At 45.3% G+C, this 19,701-nt stretch overlaps 1 protein-coding gene across 2 annotated transcripts in view; it reads left to right on the top strand.

The window, feature by feature from the left end:
• The window catches only part of GABRB3 (gamma-aminobutyric acid type A receptor subunit beta3), a 290,847-nt gene extending 271,794 nt beyond the window's left edge, over window positions 1-19,053 (top strand). For both annotated transcript variants that reach the window (XM_074400139.1, XM_039480066.2), the window contains 2 exons: window positions 2,220-2,464; window positions 14,512-19,053. In XM_074400139.1, coding sequence (XP_074256240.1) covers window positions 2,220-2,464; window positions 14,512-14,853 — 587 coding nt within the window. In that variant the 3' untranslated portion in view covers window positions 14,854-19,053. The remainder of the gene's footprint in view (window positions 1-2,219; window positions 2,465-14,511) is intronic.
• Window positions 19,054-19,701: the final 648 nt, after the last annotated feature.

Genomic DNA, 19,701 nt, shown 5'->3' with positions numbered 1-19,701 from the left:
GCTGTGGGACCACAATACACCACCATCCACGGTATCCCACGTAGGAAGTAAAGCAACAGGAGTTAGTCAGTGCCTTGGCCTCTCAAGCTGAGAACTCAGGCGGCGTGTGGGTTCAAACTAGAAAGACCCGAGCTCTCACCACAGGTCTTACCGTAACGGACTCCTGAGCCGGTGCCATTGGATCTGGATGCAGGTTCCTGTCCCAGGTCCTTCTGGGGCTCATGCACCAGGATGTGCCTGTGAGATGCGCTGGCTGTCCCTGTCCCTGTGCGCCTTCAGCCCATTTGTCGGGGACATCTGCTGAGGCCTGTGTTACACTTGTCCATTCAAAAGAGCCAGCAGGAGAGGCGAAGCGGTGACCAAAGCAGAGCGCTGGGTCTTCCCACATTCACGGTGAAGGGGGAGGAAAGGTAGTGGCAGGAACACCACAAAGTCTTTGAATAATGGGGAGAATGCCTAATTTTGTAGCATTTGCGTGGTGTTTTCTCATTTATTTGTAAACTGTAATCACCCCCATTGCCATTTTCAAATGTAAGAAGTCCCCAGGGGCACATGAGTGTGATGTTAAAAGAGAATCTTAAAATATTCGGACATCTTGGATTTCCACGCGCTCCGTCAGCAACCATGGTTGCAGTTCTACATAAAAAGAGTTTCTCAAGTCTTCAGTTCTCCTCTTAGCCTCGAGGAGCAGTTCAGGCTCAGTGGAGGGAGCGCCCGTGTGGGAGGTGGAAGGGGGGGCCGTCTAGCCTGCTCCCCAGCTCGTTTCCAAGCCAGCTGGGTGCTGCGGGCGCGAGGTCCTCCCTGGGGGACGCAGAGGATGAGGATCTGCCTCCCAGGACAGGATGGGAAATCAGAGGGGATGCAGTTGGAGTGCTTAGCAATCCAAGAGCCTGGGCTCCGTCCCAGAGTCCATATCCTGATGGTGCGGAACCGTAGGGCTGGCACGACGTCCTGGCCTCAGTGATGTCCTGTGGATTTTGGGTTACCGAGGATGAAGGATTCTGGTTAGGCTCTTTCCTTTGAGAGCCTCCTTTCTGAGGGAAGGCCTGACAGAGCAGTGCAGCAGAACCTGTTCTCTTTTTGGGGTCCTGAAAGCCACATATTCACATTCGGTGGCATCAGTCACGTGGGAAGAAGGGAGCTTAGCCCTCGAAGCAGTCTGCTTCCTTGAGAGGTATTCATATTTCAGAAATATGGTCTCCAAGAGAGCGTGTCAGCGGCAGTGCTAACATCCCACCCCACCACAAGGGAGTGACCCATGCCCTTCCTGTAAGCGCAGCTCAACTCCACAAGCCCTGTGCGTGTCACTAACTTACCACCTGGTTTCTATAGCCTCAGATGATTCAGTGCAGAATTTTGTGTCTATTGCTGCGGGGGAGAATTGCAAAATATGGTCCTTACGTGGTTTTAGACAAAGGCGAGCTCTATTTGGGAAACGGTGAGATGATCCATACAATACTATGTAAAGAAGTCAATATAACAGCATTTAAAAAAAGGACCTGCCCCAGAATACGGTGAGATTCTATAAAATGAATGAAATCATGAACACTTAACTTGAGCAAACATTTCCCAAGCAGCTTGTGTACAGATTCTTTCTGAGTTGAGAAGGGAGTTCACACTGTGAGATCATCTTCCCTCAGAAGTTTCACTCAGCTATTTCTTTCTCTTTGAGCTCAGGGCTAATAATTTTTAAAATTGTTGGCTCATTCCTCTTGCTCCTGGTAAGCTTTGCCGTGGAAATGATTTTCTTCTCGCAGGCTGTCTCCCTGAGCTCTCACTGGTAGCGTTGCCTCTGGAGCCACAGACACCTCAACTTCATTCCTTTTCCTGGAGGTTTCTTAACTAGACACTTAGCGCATTTTGCTAAATTCTGGGCTTATTTTTATTTTTTCCAGGGTTCATAAAAACCATGTTTTTTTCTTCTCTACGTATCTCTTCTTCTACTCTCAAAACTCCATCCTCTGTGGTAGCAAGGTGCCGTGGGCGGGGAATGCCCGGCCTGGCTTCACTTCCCCAGAGTACGATGTCAGCTTGCTGTTCCGAGCCGTGACGCACGCCCAGACGAAGCAATGTATGCTCTGTTGCGTTCCGGTCACCTGCAGTATTCAACCCATTATCTCCGACGGATTCAAGCTGTTGGAGAGAACGTACAAGGAAAGTGAAGAGCGGAGGCCCGTGTGGCAAAGCCGCAGCCTCTCACCGCCTTGTTTCTTTTCTAGGGATCACAACTGTGCTGACCATGACGACCATCAACACCCACCTTCGGGAGACCCTGCCCAAAATCCCCTACGTCAAAGCCATTGACATGTACCTTATGGGCTGCTTCGTCTTTGTGTTCCTGGCCCTTCTGGAGTACGCCTTTGTCAACTACATTTTCTTTGGAAGAGGCCCTCAGAGGCAGAAGAAGCTTGCAGAAAAGACAGCCAAGGCAAAGAACGACCGTTCCAAGAGCGAAGGCAACAGGGTAGGCTCTCCACCGCCTTGGCCCCGCCTGGCCCCTAAGCAATAGGGTGGGCTCTCCACCGCCTCGGCCCCACCTGGCCCCTAAGCAATAGGGTGGGCTCTCCACTGCTTTGACCCCTCCTGGCCCCTGCAGCTGAGCAGCCGCTGCATTTACCTCCATGATCTTGCTTTGCTTTCTCCCCAGTAGTGTATGTCAAGCCACACGCCCCTTCCCACGCTTCTTGTACGCGTGAAATAGTCCTTGTTACGTGGCACCCAGGGGTGTTTTATTCAGGGGTTGCTCAAGCCAGTCCAGTGTGGAGTTCTGAGCACCTAGCTAGGACTGGCCAGAATTGACTGAAACCAGGGAATGTAGGCTTATACAGAAAGGACCGCTGGCCTGGCCAATATAGTTGACTTTTGACATTTCCGTGTACACTCACCCTGGCCCAGTTGCTTTTTGCCCAGGTAACACCTTCCCCAACAGTCGCTTTCATTGCCCCAGTGTGTCCTCAGGGCACAGACCTGGGCTTTCTTCCTCTAACCAATACGCCCCTTAAAAGAGCACCTACCTGGGTGGTCAGCCTGTTGAGAAGTGGAGTGCATTCTCGAATCTGGGCGAGGGCAGCTGGACCGGGGCAGGTTAATCTCTGGCTTGGGGTGCAACGCAAGGGAAAGGGTCCACATGGAGCTCACAGTGGAAGACTTCCATGGCCCTTCTGAATTCTCCACTCACAGAAGTACAAGGGCACAGTGGTTTTTAAATACACTTGCATGAGCTTTGAGTAGGACTTGTGCAGGCCGGATGATCATAATGTGAAATATTTCCTCATGCAAGCCACAGGGCTTTCTATCAAACCAACATTAGTGCTGATGCTGAAGAAGCCAAAATCATCTGTAGCTTCCTGTAAAGAAAACAGAACCTATAGGTCTGGAGTGAATGAAATGCTGGGGTGGAGACTGTGAATTTGACCTACAGAAGCATTTTTCCAAAATGTTTCAATATTCCCTTAGCTGTAAAATCTCCAATTTGATGACCCAGCATGCCACCGCTCTCTGCATTCAAGTAGGCACACCTTCTGTTGCCCACCTGTCCACGGGCCACAGTCCTTTAGGGAAACAGCTAAGTGCTAGAAGAATGAGTAAGGCAGGAGTAGTGCTCCCTCCAGAAGCTCTCAGAGGTCTGCCCTGGCACCTCCCAGTTGCGTTCTGCAAAAAGCCAGGGATGGGCAGACCTGGGCACCTGGTTTCTGGAAGTCCATGGACTTTCTAAAGCCCTTCACACCACACCCCTCCTCCAGCCCAGCCCAACTCAGCAGTGCTGTTACATCTTTCCAGTCACAAAGCCACTTTATCACTAGATGTCATTTCGGCTTATATAAAAGCAGTATGTTATAAACCACATTTGAATGAAAGCACATTATAGTTCCAATATAATTTTTTACATCTATCTTTCCACCTCTTCTGTCCCATCAACTCCTCAAGGATATATTTCTGCCTGTTTATACATTGGGTTTCTTCCCACATTTAAAAAAAAATGCTCCATGTTAAACTTTCTGCGTTAGGCCATTCTTGCCTTGCTATAAAGGGATACCTGAGACTGGATAATTTATAAAGAAAAGGGGTTTAATTGGTTCACAGCTCTGCAGGTTTTACAGGAAGCATGGCAACAGCGTCTGCTGGGCTTCCGAGGTGGTTTCTGGAAGCTCACACTCGTGAGGGAAGGCAAAGGGGGAGCTCAAGGCACATTCCATGGCAGAAGTAGGAACAAGGAGGAGCAGAATATGCCACATACTTTTAAGCAACCAGATCATCTCTTCAGAGTCACTCACTATCAGACATTGCCAAAGGGATGGTGCTAAACAATTCCTGAGGTGCCTGCGTCCCCACCCAAATCTCAGGTTGAATTGTAATCTCCAGTATTGGAGGTGTGGCCTGGTGTGACTGGATCATGAGGCGGTTTCTCATGAGTGGTTTAATACCACAATACCTCCCCTCCTGGTGCTGACCTCGTCAGATGTGCCTGCCCCACTTTTGCCTTCTGCCATAACTGTAAGTTTCCTGGGACCTCCCCAGAAGCCCAGAGGTGCCAGCATCATGCTTCCTGTACAGCCTGCAGAACCATGAGCCAGTTAAATTTCTTTTCTTTATAAATTACCCAGTCTCAGGTATTTCTTGTCTTTTCTTTTCTTTTAAATGGAGTTTTGCTCTTTTCACCCACGCAGGAGCTCACTGCAGTTTCTGTCTGCCAGGTTCAAACGATTCTCCTGCCTCAGCCTCCTGAGTAGCTGGGATTACAGGTGCACACAACCATGCCAAGCTAATTGTTACATGTTTAGTAGAGACAGGGTTTTGCTGTATTGGCCAGGCTGGACTCTACCTCCTGACCTCAGGTGATCCACCCACATTGGCCTTCCCAAAGAGCTGGGATCACAGGCAGGAGCCACCATGCCCAGCCCCGTCTCAGGTGTTTCTTTATAGCAATGGAAGAACTATCTAATACATCTCCCACCAGGCCCCACCTCTAATACTGGGGATTACAGTTCAACCTGAGATTTGGGTGGGGACACAGATCCCAACCGTATCACACACTTACTTCTCAAGCCTGTGGACGTGCGTGTGCTTTTTCCTGTGCTCTCCGTACCTTCATGGGCCCACACCTCCCAGGGAATGCAGTAGCTCCGTGGAGAACTGTCTGCGCCTTAGGCCTGGCAGAGGCCCACGAACGTTCATGAACCCATGGAAGCACATTAAGTGAATGTAAATGGCTCCTGCCTTTCAGCCCAGCATAAATAGAACTGGTCAGAAAACAGAAGATCTGTGAATAAAATCAGGCTTCTCACGGGCAAAACTATCTTGAATTTCTTAGTGGAAAACATACTTAGTATCATACTGTTATGTTTCTAAATAGGTCCACAGCCTACTAGGAACACACAATACGCTTTGGTCATGCTGTTTCCAGGGAAACTAGAATTCATCACATCATTATTTCCATCACAGAGGCACACGACCCACACATACACATACTATGCTGTCTTTCCAAATTTCCCCTTAAAACGGATTATAAATTTTTTCCTCCTAAATGAGACTCTTTAGAACAAATTGTGGTGCTGCAGAAATACCTTTCTGAGTATGAGGCTTAAAATCTAAGATAAAAACAAAAAGATAAAAAAACTCTAGCATCTGTAGAGAAAATTAGCAGGACGTGGAAAAATATATTATAAATTAGATACGAAAGAAAATTTTAGTTGATTCATGAGTCCATGTTTATTGTTTGGTTTTTCAAAAATCTATTCCTTTGTTTTCTCAGCAATCTTAGTAAGGCCTTCACATACTCCTATTTTTAAGAATCTGTAATTGTAGATTGGTACTTAAGGTGTGAAGTCATCATATGGTTATATGTATGCTAATTTTAAATGCATGTTTGATGCTCTTAAAGACAGGCTTTAAAAATTGTGCCTGAATACACCTAAGTCTTTAGTGCTAATTTTTAAATAGAAATATACCTCCCAAAAAGTTTATATGAAGTAATGTGGATGAATTAAAGGAAAGTGAGAAAAGAATCCAATTTTATGTGAAACAGAAGTGGTGCTATACACACAGGCTACCGGCTTCCACAGGACTTCGTTTCTGCTTTAACTTTGATTTTAGTTTCTAGGGTACATGTTCAGGTTTGTTACAGGCTCAAGTGCGTGTCCCGAGGTTTGGCATAGAGATGATTTCCTTACCTAGGTAAGAGCCTAGTACCCAAAAGGAAGTGTTTGGATCCTCTTCCTCCTCCCACCCTTCACCCTCAGGTGGGCCCTGGTGTCTGTGGCTTCCGTCTCTTCATCCATGCCTGCTCAGTCTTCAGCCCCCACTTGTGAGACCGTGCAGCATTTGGCTTTCTGTTGCTGTTACTTCCCTTAGGATAATGTCCTCCAGCCTCATCCATCTTGTCGCAGTGGATGTGATCTTTTTATGGCCGCATAGTATTCCATGGTATACACATACCGTACTCCTTAATCCGGTCCACTGTTGACGGGCAGTTAGATTGCTTCTCTGTCTTAACTATTCTCAACAGTGCTGTGATGTGTCAGGGACAGCACTTGGGACTGCATCTCAGTGTGGCCAGCAGCACCCGGCCGCTCTCCCCTGACTGACAGCGGCTGGCTCCACCAAAGGGACTTGGCTTGTCCTTGCCTTTCCTGAGAACGCTTTCTGTGTCTTGTAAGGCATCTCAAGAGAAAACTGTACCCTTACGGACCCTGTAAGCCACCACCAGCAGCCGCCTCTTGGAACTATGGTTTTAGTGATGCTGTAAAACCCTGAGTGCATTTTCCTTATATTTAGTGTTTATGCAATATTTTAGCTTAGTAGTTGATTCTTGAATGCTTAAGACATTCTCATATTTGCTTAATATCTTCCCAGACTAGTGGTGCCATGTAAGCCTTGACCTTAATTTATTTGTGCGTACCGTCTGTTTTTTTCCTGAGTTGTTTCAATACCCAGGAGTTTCTCTTTGGTTGTAATTCATGCATTATGGTTATAAGCCTTGCTATGTTTTACAAGTTGACCAATTAGTATTTGAATTTCATGAGGTGGTAGAAAGTCATAATTCTTGGCAAGGAATCAGAGCTGCAGACTCAACATCATTCTTACTAAAGAGTAAAATTTCATTCTTTACGTGGCAAATCCTTTCTCATTCCTCTAAAACTAGAGTATTTTACTTAACTAGAAGCTGGAAGAAAATTAGAGAATGAGATATCAACTGTGTGCCAATCTGGCGACATATTTTAGGAAAAACCTAAAATCCGTCTGTGCTATATTCTGAATGAGATGTTTTTAGTCTTTGAATGTTTGCACCTGTCAAGGTTACAGAGCAGGAAGAAAAACTTCATGGAAATCAGTGGTTCTAATTATAGTATATGTGAGATGAACCCTTCAAAATAAGGAGTATTCATGAAATGATTTAAAAATTGCAAGTCATCTGTCATTCTATAAAGGGCATTTCAGCCTTGTATTTCACCCACAATCACTTCTTTCTACTTTAAGTCTTAAATTCTAGAAAACCGGAAAAGACTAGCATCTCTTTCGGAAATAATTGTTTAAGTTATTTGGTTCCTAAAATTTAACAGATTTTAATAACACTTTAGTTCTTTCAGATAAAAAAAAAATCCTTGAGTGATTTTTGTGGAAATTTTCTACATACTGGTTCATGTTTAAACGAAAACCACACAAATGTAAAACCCTAAATAAGGCAGCCAAACTATTTTACACCAAGATCTTATTAATTCAGCATATATTCAAGTTCCTTTTCACACTGGAATGAGAGCTACCTGCACTATTTCCATTACAAGTGTTTGCCCACTCCGAAATAAGAATAATGCAAAATTGTATTGGTTCTTGAGTTCTTTCTCACATGTGCTGTGTCCTAAGACAGCTACAAGTTGGTCGTACACGGCCAAAGCCCCCAAGAGCACTTTAGTTTTGTAAATCATTAATGACATATAGGTGGGAAGGTGGTTTTGACTTCCCTCAGGCTAAGTTTTCTTCACTAGAGTTCAAAGGCGCAGACTTAGAGACCCACCTTCATGAGGCCATTTCCCAAACACACCACTGGCCAAAGGGCTAGGGAAGACAGGACGTGGATTCCTACATGTGTCTTTAAACCTAGAAAATCCAATTCAACATTCACTTGACCTGATGTCTTGTGTGCTCTTCGCTCTCCCTGTGGAGTACCTGAAATCCCACGTGCACGATGACCCGTTCGCCTTCCATTGTCCTGCCGTCTCCACCCAGAATGCCTTTCTTCTTGGTCCACATTTGTCCCCCAAGACCTAAGACAGCTGCCTTCCTCCGTGACGATTTCCTTGACTTTTTCCCTCCCACTGATCTGCACCCTGCCCCCATCACTGCCTGCTCTAACAGTTGGTTTTACGTCTGTTCTCCCAACTTAGAGTGCACGTGCTTTATAGGCTTGTGAAACAACAGCCCACTTAAATTCCATGTGCCCAGCAAGCCTTCCCTCCTAGAGAGCATCTGAGTCCCTGCATCTTCCAAAATAAGCACACCCTGACGGGGACGCGGTACACGGGCTCTTGTAACCTGTGTCTGTGAATGAATGCCATTTGTCAAGGATTTGGTGGCCCTGGACAGTTACATTTTTTCCGTTTTCGTAGTGGAAAGAAAGGACAAGGGTTTCATAAAGCCGGGTAAAACTAGGTCATTAGAATTGTCAAAGTCCATCTGACTAAACCGCCTGCGCAATACCCTCCTTTCTTCCTTTAAGAAAACATATTCGTGGCTGGGCGCAGTGGTGCACACCTGTCATCCCAGCACTTTGGGAGGTGGAGGCGGGCGGATCGCGAAGTGAAGAGATTGAGGCCATCCTGGCCACCATGGTGAAACCTCCTCTCTACTAAAAATACAAAAATTAGCCAGGTGCACCTGGAGTCCCAGCTACTGGGGAAGCGGAGGCAGGAGAATTGCTTGAGTCCAGGAGATGGAGGCTGTAGTGAGCCAAGATTGTGCCACTGCACTCCTGGCGACAGAGAAAAACTCTTGTCTCAAAAAAGTAATAATAAATAAATAAAAGAAAAGGCATTCCTTTGCTTGGTATTGCATGCCACAAATTTGTTAATTCTGGTCTACTAGATTTTGATAAAAGGAGCTTTTTACATGGTATTTTTTATCACTAGAAAAGAGATGATATTTACAAGTGTGTTTAGGCCAGGTGCGGTGGCTCAAACCTGTAATCCTAGCACTTTGGGGGGCAGAGGCGGGAGGATCTCTTGAGCCTGGGAATTCCAGATTGACCTAGGCAACACAGAGAGACCTTGTTCTACCAAAAAAATTTTTTTAACTTAGCGAGGTGTGGTGAGTTCCTGTAGTCCCAGGTACACAGGAGACTGAGGCAAGAGGATCATTTGAGCCCAGAAGTATGGGGTTAGAGTGAGGTATAGTCACGCCGCTGCATTTAAACCTAGGAAACAGAGCGAGACCCCATCTCATAACAATTACCAATGTGTTTAAAAGGCAACATGCGGTATTTTTTAAATGCACTTGCTGATTATTTAAGTCCTGACCAGCTGGAGCCCCTGAGGGTGCGGACCTTCTTGTGTTCACTTTGTGCTCCTGACTTAGGACAGGCAGGCTGGTGACAAGCAGCAGGTGTGCACCAGTGTTTTCCATGCGTGGTCTCAAACTATCGCAGCCCCTTCATGGAAGTGACTTCTCCAGTGAGGCATCCCACGTGGACGTGGACGACTGGGCTTTTTTCATCTCACCATTTTGTTATTTAAAATGTCGCATAGTCTGTAGACAGCATTTTTCTAAAGCTCAATAACGTTTTCTGTTTTTTCTGCCTTCAAGAAAAAAAAACTCACTTTTCTGATACTGTAATTCTCAAGCTACTTAATATCATTGAAAAGAATACATTCTGCATTACTACGTAAAAAAAACAAACCTACAAGCATCTTCCAACTTTGGTTGTTTTCTGACTCAACATCAAATACATTTCAGACATAGAAGCTTACCATTTAAGTAGAACTGTTTAAAATGCTGGGCATTCTAATAAAATCTATTTGAGCTTATTTGATTAATGACCTCAATTCATCAAATCTCTTTACATGGTAACCAAAAATGCTTTCTCTCATGATTCAAAATCAGACTTATCTGGTGGGGTACCAAGCGTGTTAATTGCAGTAAACAGAGTGAACGCAACACCCCAAATGAGCAGAAACACGTTGGTGGACACGGTCTCCCAGACCCTCTCTACAACGAGACTCCCAGTCTGGGCCAGGCAGTTCATTCTCTCTACCCACTTCTCTCCTTTGTGGCACAAGGTATGATGGAAGGTGCTAGAAGGAGGTAAAGACCAGTGGACGAGCTTCTCTCCCGGAGAATCTTACTGTGAAGATTCCTGCAGAGACCAGCTGGGATGCCTGGTCATGCCCTCCTCCCTGCTGCGTCCAGGACACGTTCACGTTACCCCTTCTTGGGGATAGTGAATGCCCCCTCTTGCCCCACAGCTAGCCCAGGGGACGTGCTACTGCTGTGGCACCTGTCTCAGCCATACCTGAATTTATCTGTTGGGCTTCTCCCGCCATATCCTCTCGGTACAATGGGAAACTCTGTCTCCCAAACCAAGGAATGTTTCCCTTGTCCTAAAGACATGCAGACACACTGTGTCACTTAGAGAGTTTTGCTGCTGATCATTCCATCTAAAGACAATAGGAAGGACAGATACAGAAGAGAAATGTCAAAACCTTAAAGGTCTAACATTCCAGGTGCTTTTCAGATCTAAATTAGATAGAATTTTCCTTCTGCTGGTTAAAAAAAAAAAAAAAAAAAAAAAAACAGGAAAATGCTCTCCCAACAGCATGGGTCTCCACGAAGCCTCTTCTCACAGCGCAGGCGGTGTGATCTGGGTCCGTTACCATCTCCGAGCACTCTCAGCCTGGCTGTCCTCCATTCTAAGGAGACCACTCCGTCCAGTGGAGGAGAGATGAGGTCACTCTCTGAACACTTCCAGACCAGTGCTGCCTGTGAACTATGGGGAAGACCCCACGGTGACAGCCTGCATCCTACGACTGTAGGATGCAGTTGGTTTAGAAGCACTGCCCCCCTCCCGGCCTTGGGCTCATAGCACACTTGCTGCAGTGTGCATGCTCTTGCTAGGAGCTGACGGGATGGGAGCGTGTGGGCCAGGGTGGAATTGGAGCATTGAGTGACTCTCCACTCCATCCCTAGCCCCTGAGCTGCAGAGATTCAGCAGTGGGACGGGACAGGCGGAGGCTCAGCATTGCTGCTGTGGGCACCCTGTGTGTGCAGCGAGGCTGAGAGGAAACCCCAAGATGTGTTGCAGTGGCTGGGGGAGCAGTTACTCACAGGATCTAGGCATTCCCATTACAGACTGTCCTAAAGGAGACACAAACCATTCCCAGGGAACGCTCCCTGGGACCCTGTCTGCACTCTGTCCTCAGAAATCTGTGACTTTCTACCTGGAAATCACTCTTCCTTCTTGTGACTTACAGAGTTCCGCTGAAATTCTTTCGCGTGACTTGCAGACAAACAAAAAAAACTTACCGGTCGGGATCTGCTTTGTGTTTCCACCCAGCGGCAGGTGGACTTTTCTGTTGACAAGAGGATAGGAAAGTGGTAATGGCAGTGATGACAAGTGACCTCATCTGACTCAGGCTTGGTTTGTGCTGGGAACGGTGTTTGCCTTTCCCAAGATGCTTCAGGTACTCGTCAAGCCTTTGCTTATGATGTTTTTGCTGCATTTTTTTCTGAAAAATTACTCATTCTTTGAGGCACAATGCAAATGTATCTTCCCTCTCACCTTGTGTAGTAGTTTTTTGTTTTTTTGTTTTTTTGAGATGGAGCTTGGCTCTTGTTACCCAGACTGGAGTGCAATGGCGCGATCTCGGCTCACCGCAACCTCCGCCTCCTGGGTTCAGGCAATTCTCCTGCCTCAGCCTCCCGAGTAGCTGGGATTACAGGCACGCGCCACCACGCCCAGCTAATTTTTTGTATTAGTAGAGACGGGGTTTCACCATGTTGACCAGGATGGTCTCAAACTCTTGACCTCGTGATCCACCCGCCGCGGCCTCCCAAAGGGCTGGGATTACAGGCATGAGCCACCGCGCCCGGCCCTGTGTAGTAGTTTTGACGGCCGCTGTAGCAGATTACCACAAATGTCGTAGCTTCAAACGACACCCACATCCTATCTCATGATTCTGTTAGGCCAGACATGCAGGTACAGCGGCACTTGGCAGGGTCCTCGCCTTAGGGTGTCAGGAGGCTGAAATCACAGAATTGGAGGTCTGTGATTCTTTCCTTTTCCCAGGCCCTGGGGTTAACTGTGCTTCCGGGATCATTCAGGTGCTTGGTCAAATACAGCTCCCTGCGCCTGTAAACTGAGGTCCCGGACCACTGCCTTGGTGTGTCAGCGGGGGCCTGTCTTGGCTCCTGTCAGCCGTCTTCTTCCTTCCTGTGTTTTCCCCGTAGCCTTTCCATCAAGGGTGACTCCAGTCCTCAGGCTCTGAGATCCTTTGCTTTTATCTCTTTTTCTCCTGCTTCCAGTTGGAGAAAGTCCTCTACTTTTGAAGGTGTGACAGGGTTGGGCCCCCCTGGACAATCCAGGCTTCTCTTCCTATCTTAGGGTGTATGCCCTGAATGACGTGCCTGAAGTGACTTTTGTGAAGGGTAACATACTCACGGAATCTGGTGAGTATTGTGAGCTTGGTACCGTGCAGTGAGTGAGCTCACTGCCTGATGTGCTGGAGGCCGATACCATGGCAGCAGCTTTTGAGAAAATAAAAGTTGTACTGTGAGTCAACTGGCAGGAGATAGGAGGGAATTCTTAAATTTCCTGGGGAACTGGGGTTTGGGCAGGTTTTACGGGGGTGGGGTAATGAGGCATGTTCTGATTGGATCTTGCAATGGGGTGAGGCTGGGAGCTGTGGGCGGACTCTGGGGCTCATCTGATTGGAAGCTGGATCCCTCCCGCCATGTGGTGTTTTCTTCTTAATTCAGTCCCCAGTCTTCAGCCCGAGCACTTAGGTTCCATCCATGGTTGTATGCTTGGTTCATCTGGGCATGCTCAGGTTACATGACCTTCAGTTGCCAATCCATGGCATCGGAAAACAACCCAGCATTTTATTACACAAGACTGAACCACACTGGGCTGATTCTGTGGTTACAACCTCCCAGGGGGCCATTACCCTGATGACCATGTCACCTTCCCCAAGCATAATGAAGTGACCTAGAATGGTGTTACCAGACCTGTAGACACCTGGGAGACCTCTTTGGTGCCTTTCCATCAAAGCCTCTGGTCCCTGGATGTGTGCAGCCCTTCCTGAGGCCCAGTCCCCTTGAAGTCTGGGGCCATCCCCCCAGCAGCCCTACACCTACTGGGAACTCCACGCAGGCCCAGCGCCTTCTGAGTCAGGAGTCCTCTCACCTCCTGCTCATCTAGCTGGATGCCACTGATGAAATTAAAGTATATACAGAAGGTAGGAAGACACAGATGAATACAGCAATAAATTATTCCTGCACAAAGTAACTGGTTTTGTGAAACGTTCACAGAGGAAGCCACAGACACTTAATCTAGTACTGGAACACGGGGTAGGCCTTCCACAGCTAAAAATAGGACCAAAAAAATGGCCCTCCAGGCAAAGAAAGGGAAGACAGGTGGGGAAGCGTGGGGCTTGCTGAAACGAGAGCCCAGGGGACTGTGGAATGGCCCTTGGGGTCGTGGCAGGGATGGGTCCTACTCAGGGACCGGATGCTCCTAGTTCATTTCAGAAAGAATTCCACTGGAGGCCCCAGCCCAGTTCTGTGAAAGGTTGAAAGTTCCAGGGCAGACCAACCCACAAACAAAATGGACCTTTGGCATCATCGTGAAACAGCTGAAGCTGTATTTGGCTCAGAATAAAATACTGTCGCTGTAAAGTTTGGCTCCATTGTGGGAAGGAAATTTTGTCTATTTTGTGTATAGCCCTTCCAAAGAATCCTCCTGCCAGAACCAGTATTGGTCAAGGAGAGCTTGCTTGAGTTGGGGCAGGAGGCTGTCTGTATCTGCTCCACTGAAGCCATCAGGAGTGTCCTTCAATCACAGGACTATTCATGTGTTTCTCTGTAGTAATTTGGGTGTGTTATATCATCAAAAAAGGGAACAAGATGACTTCCAAAGACAAATGAGGGAATATAGTTTTTATTCAAAGTATAGTCGTGAAAAACGGTTGGAGCACCTAAGTTAACATCTTGAAAGTCATTTGTACTTTGTTTCAGTAAGGATTTGTATCCATAATGTGAAATGGCCATTTGAAAAAGCCCCTCCCCTTTTTCCATCTAATCTCATACAGGAGCATTTTTAGATCGAGGAAATACAAATCTCTCCACGGCAGTTAACCTCCAAAAGGACATGTTCCGATAAAACAGGTGCTGGGTTTGAATGATGTTCAGTGTCTTGCGAAGCACGTAATGCGATGGCATGACGTCATTCTCTCCGGGTTCCGCACAGGAACATTGGATTGATTGGCATGCTGGCTGTCTGACCGTGTGCGTGTTCCTTCCCACTAGGTGGATGCTCACGGAAACATTCTGTTGACATCGCTGGAAGTTCACAATGAAATGAACGAGGTCGCAGGCGGCGTTGGCGATACCAGGAATTCAGCAATATCCTTTGACAACTCAGGAATCCAGTACAGGAAACAGAGCGTGCCTCGAGAAGGGCATGGCCGATTCCTGGGGGACAGAAGCCTCCCGCACAAGAAGACCCATCTACGGAGGAGGTCTTCGCAGCTCAAAATCAAAATACCTGATCTAACCGATGTGAATGCCATAGACAGATGGTCCAGGATCGTGTTTCCATTCACTTTTTCTCTTTTCAACTTAGTTTACTGGCTGTACTATGTTAACTGAGTGACTGTACTTGATTTTTCAAAGACTTCATTTAACACTGAGTGAAATATTACTCTGCCTGTCAAGTTTTTATACCTGTACACACACAGACACACACACACACGCAGACACACACATATATACATACGCAATTGTATATATATGTGAACTTTCTCAGCATATATATAAAATACACGTGTATATGAGGATGTATGTGTATATGTTCATCCACAGGCGTGAGTGCCGTGTGTATGGAAGACAAATACACATACATATATACATTTTGCAGCTATGGACAATTTACCACAGGATGCATATTAAAGAAAGTCATAGTTTTTTTGTTTTATAATTGAAAGGGACAAGTATCATCTAAATATTATGCCTTGAGAATGAGGGCGTGAAACACAATATCATCCCCAAATGTGTCTTTTATTATCATAAGTTAGATGTTTTAGTTTAAAAATCAGAAAGACATTCTTAATCTTTGAAAACTCATACAGTGGTATTGCTAGTTTAAAATGGGTCACCTTCTTCATACCCTCTCGTTCAGTTTACTAAGCAAAGGCTTCTTGGCTCTTCTGGTGATGGGGTTTGTTTTCATCGGTTGTACATTTTCCGTTAACGGTTTAGTGGCTGGGGTGAGCTGCTGGCAAGGCGCTTACCTGTTGTCTTAAACGTAGATAGATCCCACGTTGATGTCTGAAGGACCGTCTTTTGAAAACCCATCAGGAGTGAATGGCATCTCATTGTAAGTACTCTAATACACAGTGTGTCGTTCTTTTCTGTTGTTCACTTGGAGTGGACCCAGCTTCACTGTCGTGTGCGAACGCAGTGACACGTTTGGCAATGACATTTCAGTCACTGAAAATGTGCTCTACACCTGGTATGGATTTCTAGGCCTGACATCCAACAGAAAGCATAGACGTCTCAGTTATTCGTTTCTCTAAGGTAAAACCATCTAGGATGACTTTCCCCCTTGCAGTTATGTTATCGGTCATTCTTATAACATTGTATGTTAATAGAAAATATATTTGCATAATATGCATATTTATGTATATTTACCAAGGTTTTGTTTCTTAGGCTTGCTACCATGGCAGCATGCAGTGTTGTATTTTCCTTTACGTGATGTAACTACTTTCTGTTATCTAGAAATTAAGATTGAAGCTAAAACACTTCTACCGTTCAGTTTCAGAAACTAAGAAACATCCTCATGCCTTTCTTTCTGCATCTGACATATTTCATAAGCACATCCAACTACTCCTAGACTGACCAGGATTCTGCAGGAACACACCCCGTACACACCACGCGTCACCCAGCGACCCATGACCGTTCTCTGAGGCGAAGGAGGGCAGCCTGACAGCAAACGCGGTCCCTTGTCGGTTCCTTCTGATCCACAGCCTCATCCGTATCTGGACTTTTTAAAGCTCGTAGGAACAAGACCAGGTGCACGGGTTTCATAGACACAACCTTAACTTACTATTTAGATGAGATCTTTCTAAAGAAAAAAAAAAAAGAGATGATATATTTTTTGTAAACAATATTTCTATCACAGGCATCCATAAACTGAAATGACTACAGTTGTGCAAACAGGTGTCACAGTGAAGTTGAGCATTTGGAGAAAAAAAAATAAAAAAGCGAAATTTGCAGAACTGCTAAATTAGTACTTTATCCCAAAATGCCACGTATGCCTCACCCTCTCTGTTCCATCCAAAACCAAGGACCAGAGTGTGGCCCAGTGAGGCAGAGGCACCACCCTCCCTGAGGATGCGTGTGGTGTGGACCGTCCGCATGAGCTGACCACTACGTGATTTTTCTCTGGTGGCCGTAACAACCTCTAATTGGTGGGCATCTGCAGCAGTTCAAAGCCCACCCTCAGATAACACATAATCCACAAAATCTCCTGCTAGAGGCAGTTACCTACTTTTAGACCCTTTTGCCTCCTCCACCCCTGCCATTTTCTTCCTGATCGCTGCCGTCTGGTTTTATTTTCATCTGGAGACGAGCCAGGGATTTCTTTGACTTTGGCTTTTCTCTGACCGTTTTTTTCCCATGGGTAACAACGGGGGATCCTAAAAGTTAAACAGATTGGGAAAAACCTTGTAAGTGGCCTTATCATTATTATCATATTAAAGAAAAACAATACATTTGCAAAGCCCTTATCCCTTTCAATACTTCAGGTATCTTTTTCTGTATCCAGTAATTAAAGCTGGGCGGTCCACATGCGGAAAAGGGACCCCAAAATGCAAATCGATGTGGACGAAAACAGTCAATGGTCAATTTAAGTGTATAATTTATACTGTTCAGAACCGTGACATTCATTCTTTCTGGGAGAAAAGTGATTTAAAACTTTTTCGATGCATAGTTGAGGTACCCAAATATCAAAGGCAGAGACCCCATGGGGCTCCGAAGAGCTGCAGTCTCCTTCCCAGGGTTTTCTGGATATAAATTTGCATGGTATAGTCAAAATAGCTTTTGAGCTTTTTATATGCATTTGGCACCAAGACTGGGACCCACAACTTTGTAGACACTGCGATGAAGTTAACATATTAGCTATACTATAAATAGTGTTTGTAACTACACACACACACGTACACACACACACACACACACACACAAATACACACATATATTCTGTAAAAACAAAAACTTTTTAAGATCCTTGAGTATGTGTTTGCTTCACTCCATTTCAGAAGAAAATTACTTTTCCTCTAACAAAATTATTTTATAGCTTCTCCATTTTTAAAACTTGTGAGAGCATTGAGAAGAGAACTCTGTGCTAACAGAAGAGAGTTGAATTGGAGTCTCTGTTGTGTTAAAATGACCTCTCATTACTCCACAGTAGTTATATGAGCCAGTAACTGAGCCGCGTTGAGGAATTCTGAACCCGGACCTCTGACATTGTTAGCAGGTGGCTGTTACCCACACCCAGGCCTCGTGAGTAAGGAGAGAAACGTTTCATTGGGGACGTCATGAGATTTCTTTCTCAACAACTGAAAGTAATAAAAAGTTAATTTCTAAGTATTCCTGTCTTTCCAAAATGTGTCATAGGGGCTCAAGATCTACAAAAGCATCTCGTTATGACAGTTTGTTATGATGTGCTTGAGGTAATGCCAGAGCCCTGCTGCGTAACTCCCTAAGAGAAAGACTGATAGACTTGAGAAGTCCTTAAAACAAGGTTACTCCTGTTCAGCGACCCCGGGACTGTCGCGGGGCTTCACTGTCTATACCATGCGACATCCATTTCCCCCGAATCTCCAATGAACTAGAAAGTATGTCATGATAATATTTCTGTTAGGTTTGGAGGCGACATGGACATCTGCAACATCATGTGTGTTTAATGCCAGCACCCGGAGCTTTGACATACCCCGTCACTCCCTCCAAACGCAGCACTGACATTGTTACCGAGGAGATCATCTCCAAGGTGATGCCAGGCAAGGCTGGGGCTGGTTTGAAGGGGACAGGCACATTGCAGTTGTAGGTATTCATTTCAGCATCTAGTAAATAACCCATTGGTGTTTGTCCCACAATGGTGTCTTGTAACTAGAATGTGTCCAACTTCGAATCTCCTGGCTTGCAAGTATAAACCATCACGTGATTCTTATTTTAACTCTCCACCCAAAACCAGTCCGTATCTCTGGCCATCGTATGTAAGCAAAACTGAACAGTGGGTGAAATATTTTGTTACTCTTGGAATTGACTGGTTCTCAGTGTGAGCCATCAGAGTAACATCGCATCTTGGGGCAGAGAGCTGCCCAGGTGAATTAAATTTTTCCAGGACACTAACTAGTGTGCCTTGGATTGATTACCTCTTCTACTGCATTGAAAGGTGCCGCGTTTTCCTGAAATACTGAATTCCCAACACCTGGGTAAACAACGACCTCCCAGAGAGTGGCTTCCGTATGCCTCTCCCTAGGACCAACCCCGTGAACATTCTTTGTCACGCGTGTCTCATGTTCCCACTTCACAAGTCAGTGAGTGTGTTTAAGGTAAGTACAGGATTATTCTAGTAGGACTAGGCGATCACTGTCATAATCAATTCTCATGTTGATTTCATTTTATTGTAAAGATAAATTTAAACCCGGTTTTGCTTAAGCACATTGATGTAATTTTTTGGTATTATTTGACATGAAAAAAAAAACAGCAAAATTGAGTGATAGATACAATATGAAACTTGTTGATGAATGAATTCAAATTTATTAAAAAAGGACTAACTGACTTAAATGTGGAGACTGATTTTTCTTTTTCTCCTTGGCCGTCTTGTGAAGATGGTGTGGTTATTTTAATTCTAGTCATTCTTAGTAGCACAGGCCCATTTGGGTTATGCTGAAAGTGAAAAGAAATATGCTCTAAATTGCCTGCATAGCAGATCAATTGAACTATGACTGTAAAAAAAGAAAATCACAATTTACTCTGAACTTCAAAAGACAGCTAGACGCACAAAGATCTAACTTGTCCCTGTCTTCAAATAGGTATTTTAAGCAAGAAATATTTTTATATTAAGGGTCAGGGAGTCAACCTTCAATAAGCCCTGGCCAAGGTGGTATTGATCCTTATCTTGAGTTCTTTAGAAAGATAAGGCAATTTCTTTTTTTTTTTTTTTCTCCAGTGAGAAAGTATCAAGCAATGTCTTAAAACTAATAAAATAATTCATTCAAATCCTTGGACACTTTAGACTAGATAGAACTTTTATTGAGAAATATATTTCTAGGCCTCCAGAGAAGCTGTCGGTTCACCTGCAAACACCTGCAAAGGAAGGTTCACCACTGGTGGTTTACGTTTCACAAAATGCCCTCAGCTGGTGAGTGTTTCATAGCAGATTTACTTCCAAATTTCCTTACTCTGAAGCAAAATAATGCAAATTCTTCAGGA

The sequence above is a fragment of the Saimiri boliviensis genome, chromosome 5, assembly GCF_048565385.1.
Source record: "Saimiri boliviensis isolate mSaiBol1 chromosome 5, mSaiBol1.pri, whole genome shotgun sequence".
NCBI classification, from domain to species: domain Eukaryota; kingdom Metazoa; phylum Chordata; class Mammalia; order Primates; family Cebidae; genus Saimiri; species Saimiri boliviensis.
Note: the sequence above shows the minus strand (reverse complement) of the source record. Positions and strands in the feature narration are given on the sequence as shown.